Source organism: Zootoca vivipara, chromosome 10 (assembly GCF_963506605.1).
Source record: "Zootoca vivipara chromosome 10, rZooViv1.1, whole genome shotgun sequence".
NCBI classification, from domain to species: domain Eukaryota; kingdom Metazoa; phylum Chordata; class Lepidosauria; order Squamata; family Lacertidae; genus Zootoca; species Zootoca vivipara.
The window spans coordinates 45,806,214-45,821,469 of NC_083285.1; the positions used below are offsets into that span (position 1 = coordinate 45,806,214).

General features: G+C 42.5%; 1 protein-coding gene across 22 annotated transcripts in view; it reads left to right on the forward strand.

Annotated features, from left to right (window-relative positions):
* The window catches only part of RBFOX2 (RNA binding fox-1 homolog 2), a 184,047-nt gene that overhangs the window by 124,527 nt on the left and 44,264 nt on the right, over nt 1–15,256 (forward strand). For 18 of the 22 annotated variants that reach the window (XR_009558279.1, XR_009558280.1, XR_004693337.2 and 15 more), the window contains one exon: nt 11,424–11,570. Coding sequence is in view for 19 of the 22 variants with exons in the window: in XM_060279873.1 (XP_060135856.1) it covers nt 11,424–11,570 (147 nt within the window). In the remaining 3 variants the exon portion in view is untranslated. The remainder of the gene's footprint in view (nt 1–11,423; nt 11,571–15,256) is intronic. The other 4 variants (XM_060279870.1, XM_035127274.2, XM_035127273.2 and 1 more) reach the window with 1 other exon arrangement.

The window sequence follows — 15,256 nt, forward strand, 5'->3', positions numbered from 1 at the left end:
TTCGTAATCCAGGTTATGGCTCCACTTTTAAAAAACAGCCGGTTGTTTCTAAAGTATCTATCTTAATGCCTGTATTTTTTGTCAACAGTTATATTTTCACTGTGCAGAGTTACCTATTCAGTAGAGAGCAGGGTCTGGTAATTCAAGTCTCTGCTGAACGTGTAGTTCTATCCTCAGTGCCATTGTTGGCAAAGCTTCTACTGTACTTCTGAATTAGCTGTTGCATTTAATCCCAGTGTTTAATATCTGGTAACTGTTTATTATTTCCATCACAAGGGTACATAGTTACCATAGTATACTCTTCTTATATGTGCCTGTTAAGTTAATCATTCAATCACTGGACGAAGCTCTGGTTTCCCATCCAAAAAACCCTTCAATACGTTTGCGTTCCCAGCAATTCTGCATCACTGGCCTACTAGTTAAATGTCATCTTGCAGCCAAGACAGAGACATTCATTATCCTTCTTTGACAAGCATCTGGGGACAAACAAGCACAGAACCTATGTGGTTACTATTTTTAATATAAACAAATAAAGGGCCCCTGATCCCCTCTAATGTGTATTCCTTGTAATTCTGAATTAGTTTGTATACCATAAGATATTTTGATGACCATTCCTATATTGGGAAAGCTGAAGCACCCCATGGTATGCTTGGCAGGCTGCCTTGCCAGGATATTTTTCTGCACCATCTGGTCTAGTTATATAACCATCCATCACAGGCCTGTTTGTGAGAACCCCCAAAAATTGGAAGGGGGAAAGAAAGCACAAAATACAGAAGGATTTGTTAGTAGGTTTTTTTATTGGGGTGTATGTGTGTCTTTCTTTCCCTTTCCCACATTACCATAGTAATTCAGAACATCAGATCAGTTTCTTATGATGAACGCCACAGTCAAGAAGTTCCCAGACATGTCTTCAAGGGAACTTACTGTGCTGAATTTGAGATCAGAGTAATTGCAAAAGACAGCAGTAGAATTCTTCACTCCAGCCTCAACATTTTTAATCATATGTCTGCATGACATTAACAGAGACTTCTGAAATCTAGATTAATTCACATTAGTCAATGCTGGCTTATGCACAAATTCCCCCTCCCTTCCGTGGTCTGCTTTAAAGTATAGCATACTAAAATCTGTCAGTCTGCTTTAACTATGGTTTCCGCAAACCAGGATTGCCCCAAATTCTGGTTTGCAAATCCACCTGAAACCACTGTTTAACATCATGGTTTTAAAGCAGTCCTGGTTTTTACTAAGCCTTTTTATTTATTTTTTTAAAAAATCTGATTCAGAAATCATGGTTACAGCAAATCATGGAGAGCGGGAGACGGTGTAAGCTAGTGGTATGTTCCTGATCTGCAGACCATGATGTAAAGATTAGATGTTGTCTCTGTTGAGAGATTGACTTGAGAGTAGAAATTCAGTAACTTGCAATGGAAATCTTTCTATTCTCAACTTTCAGCCTATTTGCGTAGATATCCCCCCTCTTAATATTTCTCTGCTGTCAGCTGCCCAGGGCTGAAACTTCTCAATTAAGCTGATGTATGTGTATCCCTGTAATTTGACAGTTATGTTCCCATAAGTGCAAGAACTGGCAGTAGCTAAGGTATAGATGACAATGTTTGAAATAGATTCCTGCAGGTTTCTTAGGATTATGAATTGTATGGTTGTCCAGAAAACATCTCATCTAGTTCTGTCATCTGTGTTTTAGTCATCTGTTCTCAGAATCCATCAGTTGCTCTGCCGGGATGCTTTGTCTTCTTAAAGCAAAGAATAGTAACACAATAAAATTAAGTGAGGGAAATGTACAGTATACTCTGCCCTATCTTCAGATCGCCCATCTCATTCCTGAGCTGCAGGCTGCACAATATTTTAGTCCTAGATGTTCTGACTAATAAATAATGGTCATGCCAAATCATATGAGGAATCATGATGTATAGGGGTATTATCCAAAGGGGAGTAGACTTGATATGCCAAATGTAATTGGTGATCTGCAATGACATTTCAAACTGGGCCTCCAGGCTACAGTGGACTTAACTTGCTTTGCCTCTCTCAGCCGATTTCTTCAGTTCTTTCCAGTTTCTATGCTATGTTGTGCCTGTGCTAAGAACTTTGTAATGTGTGAAGCAGCACTCATAACAACAGAACGCACTGGAATTTGATTGGAGCAAGATACAGCTGTTGGCAAACGCCATCTGTTCTTCTTCAGTTAGATGTGATTAACTCCCAAACATTCTGACTCCTGCACCCATATTTTCTGTAGGCGGTTATTCATAAAGTATCAAGGAGAGAAAAGTAGTAAATGTGTGACAATTTGCACAGGGGATAGGGGATATTGATTGCTCCAAAAATGCAAACACACTTGTTTGCATTTAATGCATTGCTGCTCCCCTCTTCATTCACATAACACAGCCTTTCCTTTAGGCATTGCTTAATTGAGAGGTTCCGGGCAGCGGCGGAGGAAGCCGCTCAGGCACCTGGAGAGGCAAACATGACGTGCACCCGGGGGCTGGGCGTCTCTATATAGCGTGCATGTGTGGCGTCGCAAGTTAAAAACTGGCAGTGATCTACCCCCTTTTTGGAGGTTCAGGTCAAAGTTGTTGAGTTTTTTTTTAGGAAGGAGGAAGGCCCATTTTGAGGGGGTTCGGGTCAAAGTTGTTGAGTTTTTTCAGGGAGGAGGTAAAATGTTGAGCTTTTTCTAGGGGAGCCACAGTTTGTTCAGCTTCTTTGGAGGGAGCCAATGATCTACCAGTGATCTACTGGTAGATCACGATCTACCTGTTGGACATGCCTGCTCTAGGTATTTTATTTTATTTTTTTGTCCAGCAGTTCAGGTACGGATCTGAGCCTTGAAAAGTAGTCAGAAATGGAACTGGGAAGGAGCTTCAGTCTTTCGACTTCCTGCTTCCGTTCTGTGTTTCTGGAGGGAGAAAGATAACCACCCTCACTACCTCATGATGAAGAGGACAGTGTTTTTCCCTGCCTGTATAGTTGCCAGTGCCAGTCTACATGAGACTTAAGTCTGATCCAGTTCCCCCTTCTACCTCAAAAGGTTCCTGGTTCTTGTTCTCTCATGCTGTCTCATCTCATATCTGCCAAAAAAAGCCTGAATTCTGTGTGTGTGTGTGTGTGTGTGTGTGTGTGTGTGTGTGTGTGTGTACTAAATATTGCAAGCAGAATGCAGAATAGCGAGTGGTTTCCCCCCAGATATATTCTGAAGAGATTAATTTCGTTGCAGAGTCTGAGTAGCCGTATGCAACCTTGAGAGAAGAAAGAGCTGTATCTTATAATGAGCCACTGACAGAGAGCTAGCCTGAAGGAGCCAAAACTTCTTAGTGGAAGATTAGGTGTTTTCTAAAGTATATACATTAATCAGCTACACTTGAGGTGGTTTCTCCTGCCAGGCCACTCTGTAAGCTGTCTTCAAAATAGATCAGAAGGCTGGGTCTATTATATTCATCATCTGTCTAGTGAACAATCACTTAAAGTGAAATTAAAAACTGAGAGGCAGAAGTCAATTTTTATAAAAAAAACTTAATTTGTGGTAATCGGTGTTTTATTATGGTTTTAATGACCTCATAAAGAGTAAGGTGTATTCTGGCAGCTCTAATGTGATATTTTAATCTCTGTGGAAGTCTGAAGTTAAATGTACCTTTCAGAAGTCTGTCATGCTCTGAGGAGTGAAATGTGCACTGGAAAACTGGAAAAGGGAGGCATCCCACATTCCTCATATTTGAGACCTTGGCTTTCTTCAATATACAACACAACATTAATTGGGGCACAAATTTCAGCGTCTTATATTTCCATTGGTTTGTAGTCTGGTTGGCTACTTCTGTATAAATGTTATATGAAGATTAGGTCAGGGATTCTCAAATCCTTTTGTAATTCGTCTTCCTCAGCCAAAATCACAGCTCGTTGATTAAGACAGAACAGAGCCTTGTTTGTTGTTTGTTTATTGAAGGAATTTTTTTTATCCTACCTTTCCGCTTTTGAAATGTGCTTTAGGCAGCTAACAATCCAAGCCAGGGCATTTAAAAGCAAGATGATGATGAGGATAGTAATTTTTTTGTTTAATTACTAAAAAGAATTAGAGATAGGACAGCAGATAAAAAGAATACAGTTAACCAGACAAATTTAACTCATTCCAGAATAGGTGTCTTAAAGTGATGCCAGAAAGACATGAAACCAGACAAATATCTTGAGGCAGGGAGTGCCACAACCTGCTGCAGCCACAGAAGTGAATGCTTTGTCCTTGCTGCCTCTGATTAAAGGTAAAGGTAAAGGGACCTCTGACCATTAGGTCCAGTCGTGACCGACTCTGGGGTTGCGACGCTCATCTCGCGTTATTGGCCGAGGGAGCCGGTGTACAGCTTCTGGGTCATGTGGCCAGCATGACAAAGCCACTTCTGGTGAACCAGAGCAGCACATGGAAACGCCGTTTACCTCCCCACTGTAGCGGTACCTATTTATCTACTTGCACTTTGATGTGCTTTCGAACTGCTAGGTTGGCAGGAGCTGGGACCAAACAATGGGAGCTCACCCTGTTGCAGGGATTCGAACCGCCGACCTTCTGATCAGCAAGCCCTAGGCTCTGTGGTTTATCCCACACTGAAAAGAAATATGGTAGTGTACACCCACAAGATGGTTATGGGGCTTAGGGATGCAAAATTTCCCCAAGGGATTAAGCATTGATTGCTCCATTTACTCCTCATGCTAACAAGACAAGGAATGAGGAAGAAAACATAAGAAGACCCAAGTAGTCCTCATTCTGTTCCCACAGTGGATGGATAGGAGAAGTCCACTAGCTGCTGAGGAGTGCAATAGCATTCTCCCACTCTTGTTCCCCAGCACCGCTATTTAGAGGTATACTGTGTCTGGTACTTGAGGTAATATATAGCCATTAACCCCTGGACGGTTCATGCTCATCTCGCTTGCAGGCTGAGGGAGCCGGCGTTGGTCCACAGACAGCTTTCCGGGTCATGTGGCCAGCATGACTAAACCGCTTCTGGTGCAACGGAACACCGTGACGAGTGCCAGAGCACACGGAAACGCAGTTTACCTTCCTGTCGCAGTGGTACCTATTTATTTACTTGCACTGGTGTGCTTTTGAACTGCTAGGTTGGCAGGAGCTGGGACAGAGCAATGGGAGCTCACCCCATCAAACCGCCAACCTTCCGATCAGCAAGCCCAAGAGGCTCAGTGGTTTAGACCACAGCGCCACCCGTGTGTTACACATGGCTAGTAACCATGGACAACCATATCTTTCAGGAATCTGTCCAATTACCCTTTTTGAAGCCAGTTTAGTTGGTGTCACCACTGCAAATTGTAATAGCAAATTCTGGAGTTTAACACTGCAGTGTGTGAAGAAGCACTCTTTCTCTCTCTTCTGTCTGTCCTGAATCTTACACATTTCAGCTTCATTGGATGATACTGGGTTCTGAGGGAGAGAGAGAGCGAGAGAGAGAGAGCGAGAGAGAGCGAGAGAGAGCAATAACACACCTCCCTATCCACTTTTGTCACACACAATACATAATTTTATGCACTTCACCTTTTAAGCTTAGGTAGTGAAAAGGGTCCTGCTGCCAGGCCCAGTAAAGGTATCCACTGGGAGAGGTTTGGGAGGAGCAGGGACATCCCTGCCAACTATTCACACCACCCATGGGAGCCCTGTTACACTGAGAACCACCAGTTCAGCCATGTTCCCAGTTTCCTCACTCTGTCTGCCCCTTTGTAACCAGGAGCGGGAATGATGGGCCGTATGTCTGTGGCCATCTGGAAGGCTGTGTCAACTTGCCAATTTCACCATCTGCTGTAAGCTGCTCAGAATTTGGAAATTTGCATTAGCCATGCTCCAGAGTGCCAAAAAAAAGCACTTTAAAGAGAGAGACCCCTTGGACTATGGGGGGAAGAAATGATATCCAAGGGCTGTTTAGAGAGACTATTTCCTAGTGGTTGTCTGCACAGATGATGGATGTGATGTCATGCATTCTGTCCTCCTCCTTGGACAGTTTTACCCTGGGGAGTAGAGGACTCTGACAAAGTCAAAAATAAAACTGCCAAACAGCCTAGTGTGATTTAATCACAAGCCAGCTGCATTGATTCTCCCCTCAGGGTGCATTTGTTTGGAGATAATTTTGTCAGTGTAGTGAGGAGGGAATTGGAAGCCACTGTAAATAGTATACTTGTGATGTGATCAGGTGTACCTTTGTCAGGAAACTCATGTGTGTATTTGATATTTGGGGCTGGTTGAAATTGATTCTTGGTTGAATGAAATTAGTTTATCCCAGCTGTTTGGTGTCTTGTTTTGCATTGTGTGACTGCAGATGCTCAGATGGAGTTTATGTTGCATTCATTGCCTGATTGAAGCAAAGCTGAAAGCTGCTCTTGCTTTGCTCAGCACGTTGCCTTGTGAATGTTTGCTGCTAATATGCTTTTGTTTGTCCTGAAAAGCTTATATACAAGTCCAAGGTCATATCTGGAAAAGAATGAGAGAGAAAGAGTAGCAGCTGACAAGTAGAGCCTAGTGGTGCTGCTTTTAAGAGTGGCTCAGAGACCTCTTTCACCTCTTTTGGGAATTCCATAGTCCTTATTATCTAGCTTCGGTTAAGTCACATGAAAGCATCATTTTAATATTTTGGCGAACATAATTTAAGTTGCCGGGTTCTGATAATGTACCCTTTCGAACTAGATTCTTAAAAGTAGATGTTGGCACCATAATAGATGGTGATAAATGTTGGATTTTCGTACTTGTCACATTTTATAGAATTGTAGAGTTGGAAGGCATCCAAGGGTCATCTTGTCCAACCCCCTGCAATGCAGGAATCACAACAAAAGCATCCCTGACAGATGGCCATCCAGCCCTTCTTTCAAGTAATTCTGACTTAAATGTACATTATCTAGCCTTTCTTTCCTTTACAGCAGGCATCTCCAAACTGCAGCCCTCCAGATGTTTTGGCCTACAACTCCCATGATCCCTAGCTAACAGGGCCAGTGGTCGGGGAAGATGGGAATTGTAGTCAAAAACATCTGGAGGGCCAAAGTTTGGGGATGCCTGCTTTACAGCCTTAGACTGTAAGTTGCTGAAAAATCAGAGGCCATCCAGTGGCCTTCATAGTTCAGCCAGGGACTTCGAAACCAAATCCACAAAGAACCAGCAGCTCTTCTTAATGATATTTTTTTATGGTTTTAAACTTACTTTAAAAAAAAGTGCATAGCTAAGCATGCAAATTTCTTGGGACATATTGGGTGCTATTCAACTAAATTTTACCCACAGTAGACTCATTGAAATTAATGAACATGGCTAAGTTAGGTCCATGTCCATTAATTTCAGGAGATCTGTTCTGAGTAAAACTTAGTTGAATACCCCCCATATTAACATAATTGTCTATTGAAATAATTGGAAGCATATCAAAACCAGTGGGCCTACAAAATAACCTTTCAGCTTCTAACGATGAAGAGGAGTCAGCCTATGTTGTAAACAGGAAGAATCAGGCATGAAGTATTAAGTCACCTGCATGCCAGCAAGTATTCCACTGTGCTTTCCTTAGCTGTAACTGCGGTAAAAACTGATTAGGTTATTATTGATTTCGCTTTGCTCCTGCCAGCACACATCAGTCAGTGAACATGTTTTTTCAAACCTCACCAAAACTGGGTTCCCTAATGGTGCAGGTTAACCATGTCGTAATAAGGTTTACACAAAATCTCCTGCAGGAAGTATTCAAAGATTAAATAAGGCTTTCTGTCTCTTTCAATGTTTAGAGCCTTTCACCATGTTTAGGTCTCAGTGTCATCTGTAATGCACAATAAGTTTAGAGACGGTACATGCAAAAGAGCATGGCACACAATGGATCTTTTGTTCTCAGTGGATTTTAAAGTAAGTAAAACACCTTAGAAGTAAACATAAGCCAAAAGCTGCACTTCAAGTGAGGTATTCTGATGGTTATCTGAGACGCTGCCCTACGAAACTGGATTGTTATGTTGTTTATGAACGTGAGCAAGACACTGTTCTTCATTGTAGTCGTATTGGTAACAGAGAAGGAGAAGCAGGATGGAGAACTAATTTATGTCTGCACTGCAGGTTAACTTGCTGCTGTTCAGTGAAATGTTGGCTTTCATGGCTTATAGCACTTGGCATAGAGCTACGTGGTCCTTTACATCCTCATAATAATTGTATCCTACACCCAATTTTAACAGGATCTTACAGCCATTGGAAAAAGGAAGTGCACTCTCTTTGAATTTTGTGGTTTTACATACGAAGACATAGTAACAATCATCTGTTCCTTATCAGGTCCCCAAATTAGGTAAATACAATTTAAGATGAACAACAACACATAACATGTTACACTGTCTCATGATTTATTTAACAGAAATAAAGCCAAAATGGAAAAATCATGTGTGGAAAAACTAAGTACACCCTTCCTGCTTCCATAGGAATTAAGGGGCTAAGTAGCAGACAGGTGCTGCTAATCAAAAGCCCTTGCTTAATTGATCAACAGCAAGTGTAAAGGTAAAGGTCCATTCGCGGACGACTCTGGGGTTGCACGCTCATCGTGCTTTATTGGCCGAGGGAGCCAACGTTTGTCCACAGACAGCTTCTGGGTCATGTGGCCAGCATGACTAAACCGCTTCTGGCGAACCAGAGCAGTGCACGGAAATGCCTTTTACCTTCCCGCCGGAGCGGTACCTATTTATCTTCTTGCACTTGAGGTGCTTTTGAACTGCTAGGTGGGCAGGAGCTGGGACTGAGCAACAGGAGCTCACCCCGTCACGGGGATTCGAACTGCCGACCTTCTAATCGGCAAGCCCTAGGCTCTGTGGCTTAGACCACAGCGCCGCCCGCGTCCCTTTCAGCAAGTGTACCTACCTCTATAAAAGCCAAAGTTTTAGAAGTTTGCTGGTCTGGAGCATTCAGGTGTGTTTTAACACAATGCCAAGGAGGAAAGATGACCAATATCTTAGAGAAGCAATTGCTGCTGCCCTTGAAACTGGGAAGGGTTATAAGGCCATCTCCTCCAACCAATTTTAAGTCCATCATTCTATGTTGAGAAAGATAATTAAGAAGTGGAAAACATTCAAGACAGTTGCCAATCTTCTCAGGAGTGGATGTCCCAGCAAATCACCCCAAGGTCACACCTCGCAATGTGCACAGAAATTGCTAAAAAACCAAGATTTACATCTCAGGGTCTACAGGCATCAGTTAACCTGTTAAATGTTAACGTTCATGACAGTACAATTAGAAAAAGACTGAACAAGTATGGTTTGTTTGGGAGGTCTGCCAGGAGAAAACCTCTTCTCTCTAAAAAGAACACGGCAGGGCGACTCAGGTTTGCAAAGTTGCCTATGAGCAAACCAGAAGACCTCTGGAACAATGTCCTTTGGACAGACAAGACCAAAGTGAAGATGTTTGGCCATAATGCACAACGCCACGTTTGGCAAAAACCAAACACACAATATTAGCACAGGCACCTCATACCAACTGTAAAACATGGTGGTGGAGGGGGTGATGATTTGGGCTTGTTTTGCAGTCATTGAGTCCACCATGAACTCCTCTGTATACCAAAGTATTCTAGAGTCAAATGTGAGACCATCTGCCCGACAGCTAAAGCTTGGCCAAAATTAGGTCATGCAACAGGACAAGGATCCCAAGCACACAAGCAAATCTACTGCAGGATGGCTGAAAACAAACAGAATCAAGGTGTTGCAATGGCCCAGTCAAAGTCCAGACCCCAACCCAATTGAAATGCTGTGTGGAACCTTAAGACAGCTGTGCATAAACAGATGCCAGCAAACCTCAAAGAACTGAAGCAATGTTGTAAAGGACAATGGGCCAAAATTCCTCCACAACAATGTGAGAGACTGATAAAGTCCTACAAAAAACAATTATTTCAGGTTATTGCTAATAAAGGTGGTTCTACAAGCTATTGAATCATAAGGTGTGCTTAGTTTTTCACATATGGCTTTTCCATTTTGGCTTTATTTCATGTGTTGTTCATATGAGGTTGTATTTACCTAATTTGAAGACCTGCTAAGGAACAAATGATTGTTATTATGTCTTCATATGTAAAACCACAAAATTCAAAGAGAGTGCACTTTCTTTTTCCTATGACTGTATATAAATGTGGCTTGGCTTCCATCACCTTGTAAGGTCCATTTAAGAAACGAAAATTTGGCATCTTATAAGAGTTACAGTCTCCTTTGGGGAAATCCATATAAATGTCAAGCGGCAACAAAAGATTTGATTGGGAAGTGATACAGTGGAAGTAATTGTTGATGAGAATAATTTGCCACCAGATGTTGGAAGCAGGGCACCTCACAAACCCACTTGCTGGGATGTAAATCTGTAGTTCCTGTTTAAAAGGTCTTTTACTGTCCATTAAGGCAGCACTCGTATCAAGAGAAGCACAGCAAGTGAAAAGGAGAAATAGGATGTATTGCTGTTAGCCGCCCTCACAGCTTCTTCACGTCTGGTAGCAGTTGCACGCAGTCTCAGGAGCAGTGGGGCAGCAAACTGATTTAGTAATACCAGCAGCAGCTGCTCCATGGGGTTAAAAACATCATGGACCCATGGGTGGCATGCACAAAAAAACTCCCATATCATAGAAGGTACACCATGCCCTATAGCCATTAGTTGTGAGATGATGGTAAAATAAACCTGAACTATTTAAAGCTAGAATGGCTTAGTGATCAAGAGAGAGAGTGTGTTACAAATCAGAGCACCACAGCTAGAATCTCACCTCTGCCTTGCACTCACTTAGGCAAGCCACGCTTTCTCAACTTGAATGCCCCCACCTGCAGTTTGGGAATAATACTGACCTTCCTAACAGGGTTGTTGGAAAAAAACAATATGTAAAATGCCTTGATTATGTTAAAGTTCTATATAAGGGCTGTGTACTGTTGATTCTGTTTGCTATAATTGTAAACTTGAAATGTTGACATGTTGAAAGCTAAACGCTAGTGGAAGTACGCCAAGAGGATTTTGAAGGTAAGAAAGCAGGACATGTCTAATATGGGTGCGACATTAGATCCATATATCAAAAATGCCACAGGTTGAAAGTAGTGCCTCCAGAAAGGTTCGGTCTAAAAAAATAAAAAGGTATCTACTTCTGCAGTAAATGTATTGGCAGAGTCATTCGCTCTGCTTTATCTGTATCTGTTTCAATCCACATCCAAATTACACTGATGCAACTGATCTCCCAATAACCTGCTCTGTGGAGAGTTTCTGTACACTGATTTTGTTTTTCTCTCAGCCATTGCATGAACAAAGGATTGCTTGTTAAACTTTGCTGTTATTAACAAACTTACTTTAAAGGTGCTCAGATACTAGGTCAAGAAGGGTGGTGTAAATACCTGAGACATGAACTGATAAACGGATGAATCTTGGCTGGCTTTTTGTGATTTCTTCTCCACTTTTTATATATATTTTTAATTAATTGCAGCAGACGGAAGGAGGGGCACAGACGGATGGCCAGCCGTCACAGACACAAAGCAACGAGAGTACCGAGAGCAAATCTACTCCAAAGCGGCTGCATGTCTCCAACATTCCCTTCCGCTTTCGGGATCCTGATCTCCGGCAGATGTTTGGGGTATGTTAATATATCCTTTAAGGAACCATAGGGCTGTATCTCTCCCCCCACCCCACCCCCTGGAAGGTTTAAAATGAGTAACAATTTAAAACATAAAGCATAGTATATTCTCACGAGGCCCCACCCTGTTTGGGGGTTGAGTGCCTCGGGACTGCAGTTTTTTGCTCAAAGTCACTGCAGTCAAACAGAGAAGAATTAAGTACACCTGTGCCTCAGGTGTGTTCAGTTGGCAAAGTGCAGTTCCCTCGGTGTGCACTCTGTCCCTTTCTCCTCAGGGGTCTGGATCTGGTTCTTTGAGATCAAACAAGGAGGATCCAGGTGCTGTGAATATGTAACCGGGAGTTAATGTTTTCCTTCTGAAGGACACATTCATTTCCTGAAAATGACATTCCTCCTTAAGATCCAATTAAAAAGACTATACCCTAGTTTCCATCTTTTGGCTTTGGGATGGTGGGCTTTCAGGCTGCAAGCATGTTTCAGCCATGTCTGTTTTAAACTACCAACCTGAACCCAATGGCTTTTGTCCTTAGCAAGCAAGAAGAAAGTATTGTCCAGAACTGAATTTCTAAACATGTAGAAATACATGTCATGCCAAAGAGAAAGAGAGAACAAATGTTTGAATGTCATACACTTGGATTTCTAAAATCCTGTTGGAAAATACTGGATTTCTAAAATACACTTGCTCAAGTTGCTCACCAAAGGTTGAGAGTGTAAGATAAGAGAGAGTGATTAGCTCAGGGTCACCCACTGAGCTTCACAGCTTAGCCAAACTTTGAACCTGGGTCTCCCATTCCTAGTCTCCCACTAACCACTACACCAGAATGGCGCTCACTGCACTTTAGTGAGGAGTTACAACAGTAAAGTCCCAGAAATGGGTGTCTCTGGAGAAAATTGCTGCTGCTGCTCCTGTCTACAAAATCCTTATAACAGACAGACAAGATGACACACCTGTGATGAAGATGAACCAAGTTGGGTCAATTTAGATCAGCGTTCTGTTTACAGCATCTGGGGGGGGCACTGTTGGTAGAGAAGTTCATCATTTGGGCATAGTGCTCTGGTCCATCCTCAGTTCCTAGCAGTGTTCAAAACTCCCATTGTTCTAGGCACATTTTGTGGCAGGGACTTCCATTAGCATGAGCAGTTTCTGAGCTCTGGGCACAGTTCTGCGCCTAAGATTTCAGATTAAAACTACAGAATGGAAGGAATGGAGGACATTTTTCTGCCTCCCCACTTCTAGCTACTCTCTTAAGGCTGGAGAAAAGACCCTCTTAAGAATATTAAGGGGGTGGGTAGGGGAAGGACTAGACCATGTGAAAAATGAACATAATATTTTAGCTGCAGATCATTCATTTTCAGCTTTATAAAAGAAGCATGCCTAGCCCATAACCTAGGTTTAAGGTGCCATTTAGCTCCTAGCTTTCATATCTCCGTTTCTAACACTGGTTCCTAGTTCTCAGGATCTGGGAGATAATAGTTTGCCTTCTCAGAACATATTTTAGGCTGCTGTGGCTGATAAGCCTAAACTTTTATATTTTTGTCTAGTTTTTTTTAAAAGCCCTTTGACCTACAGCAGCAATGAGTTATGCCTTATATCCATGATTGACATTGCAATATATTATTGTGAATGTATGTCTTGGGGCTGCCTTGTGTGTTACCAATAGTCACTGTAAATTCATATGCCTACAAGGCATGGGCAGAATATAGCCTTTATCTGACTTTAGGGCTAGCATTAGCATGAGCATCACTATTCTTTTAGCAATAGTGATAGCTCTGGGATTTCTTTGTGCCTATCGGTTGTAGCTTAAGGATGAGTCCCAGTGCATCCTTACTCCCCCTCAGATTGAAAAGAGTGATTGTATATTGGTAAAGAGAGGGGATGAAATTCATTAATTTAATGTTCTCTGTCTATCCTAGCCATCACCTGAAATTCTGATAAATATGTGCATGTTTCATCATGGGGCCTTAAGGTAGCACATTACCTTTAGCATTCACAGGTAGGAGGAAAGTCCTAAACCATTGCCCAAGCAACGCCAGATTACATTAGACTAGAAAAATGTTTTGTATTTCCCGTCTCCACCAAATTACTGGTTACCATTCTACTTAGGGTAAATGTTTTGTCTGGAAGGCTATTCCAGTGGCATAAAAGTAAAAGGGGAAGTGCACATGAACTGTGGTGCCTGTGGGTTTCATCTTTCCTTTTACTTAATTGGAAGCTTTGGTTTTCCTGGCTCTGACATCAGCCACAGGGATAGAGCCTGCTAAAACTGCTTTTTTTTTTTTTACTTCTTAGGCACACATGCATGAGCATGTGCCGTTTTGAAGCTTGGGGTAGGCTCTACACTTGGAGTAGGGAAGCAATCAGAAATTCAGTTCTGATTTCCTGCTCATACATTGTTTCCAAACAACATAAAAACAATCTGGAGCTATAAAATGGGACAGTGAAATATTTACCCTGGTGGTGGTGTTCTTATTACTACTGCTACTGCAGTAAGAGAGCTTTCCCTTGGGTGAATCATATTAAACGAGCCCTTTATCCTGTAGGGGACCTATGATTGCAGCTTCTGCTGTCTGTGGCTGAATATCCCCCCTCCCAGCCTTTCCCAGTGTCAGGTTCGATTGTTTCAATGCCATCTATGAAAGACTTAAGGCCTTTTTGCCTCAAGTGAATTTTCCAAAAATACATGAACAGAGAGAAACTGTGTAGTTAAGCAGGAAAATGGGCCATGAGAGAATATTATTATGTGGGAGGAGTGAAGAAGTCCCTGAAGGATCGAGCAACAACCTGGAGGTCAGCTTTGCCCTGGAGCATAAAGCACCAGCGTACGATGTCATGCAATCTAAAAAAGACCATCAGGACTGACAATGATGGCTGATCTCAAAGTGCTCTGCAAATTTTCCACCGCTGATTTCCAAAGTCTCAGATGTTCCTGACTGATAGGCCAGAAGTCACAATTAGTTGTGGTAAAGCAGGACTTCTTCGCCACCGTGTGCACACAGTAGCCACAATTATGTGCTCCCACCTGTATTTAGTCGAATTCACTATGGGACTTGCACACCACCTATACTCTAGTTGTCATTGGGCTTGTTTCATTGAGCAAAGCTCCTCAGAAAAGCAAGGGGCCAGTTAGTCTCTACAATGCTGATGGTCCTTTCCATCAATGGTCAATGGTCCTTTCCATCTTGCTATTCCATACTGAAACTAGGGCCTTGGTGGGAGCACCAGCCATGTTGACTGGAAAATCCCCTAGAGCATTTAAGAATCCCTTAATTCCATAACTGTGGAACCATTCTAACTGGGCCCTCACCTTTGCAGGGAGTTCTCACCATCATCAGTACAGACTATTTGGTGCTCTTGATTGTTGGTATCTTCCAGGAGCTGCTTTGTGGCTTGGGAGTCAGAGGTACAGTGTTACAGTGGTTCCCCTCATACCTGCAGGAATGCTACAAGGGAATGGCATAAGCGGACTTCTGTTCAGTCTTTGGCTCTTGAGCTGTGAGGTCCTACAGGGTTCCCTCTTGTCTCCCATTGAGGTTATGTATATGAAGCTGTTGAAAGTGGCCATCTAAGGATTTGGAGCACAGTGTCATCAGTATGCTCCAAACTGTTTGAATCAAATGCTGGATCAAAGCCTGGAGGCAGGATTCAGTTCAATGAGGGCTAATAGACTAAACCATTGTAAGATGGA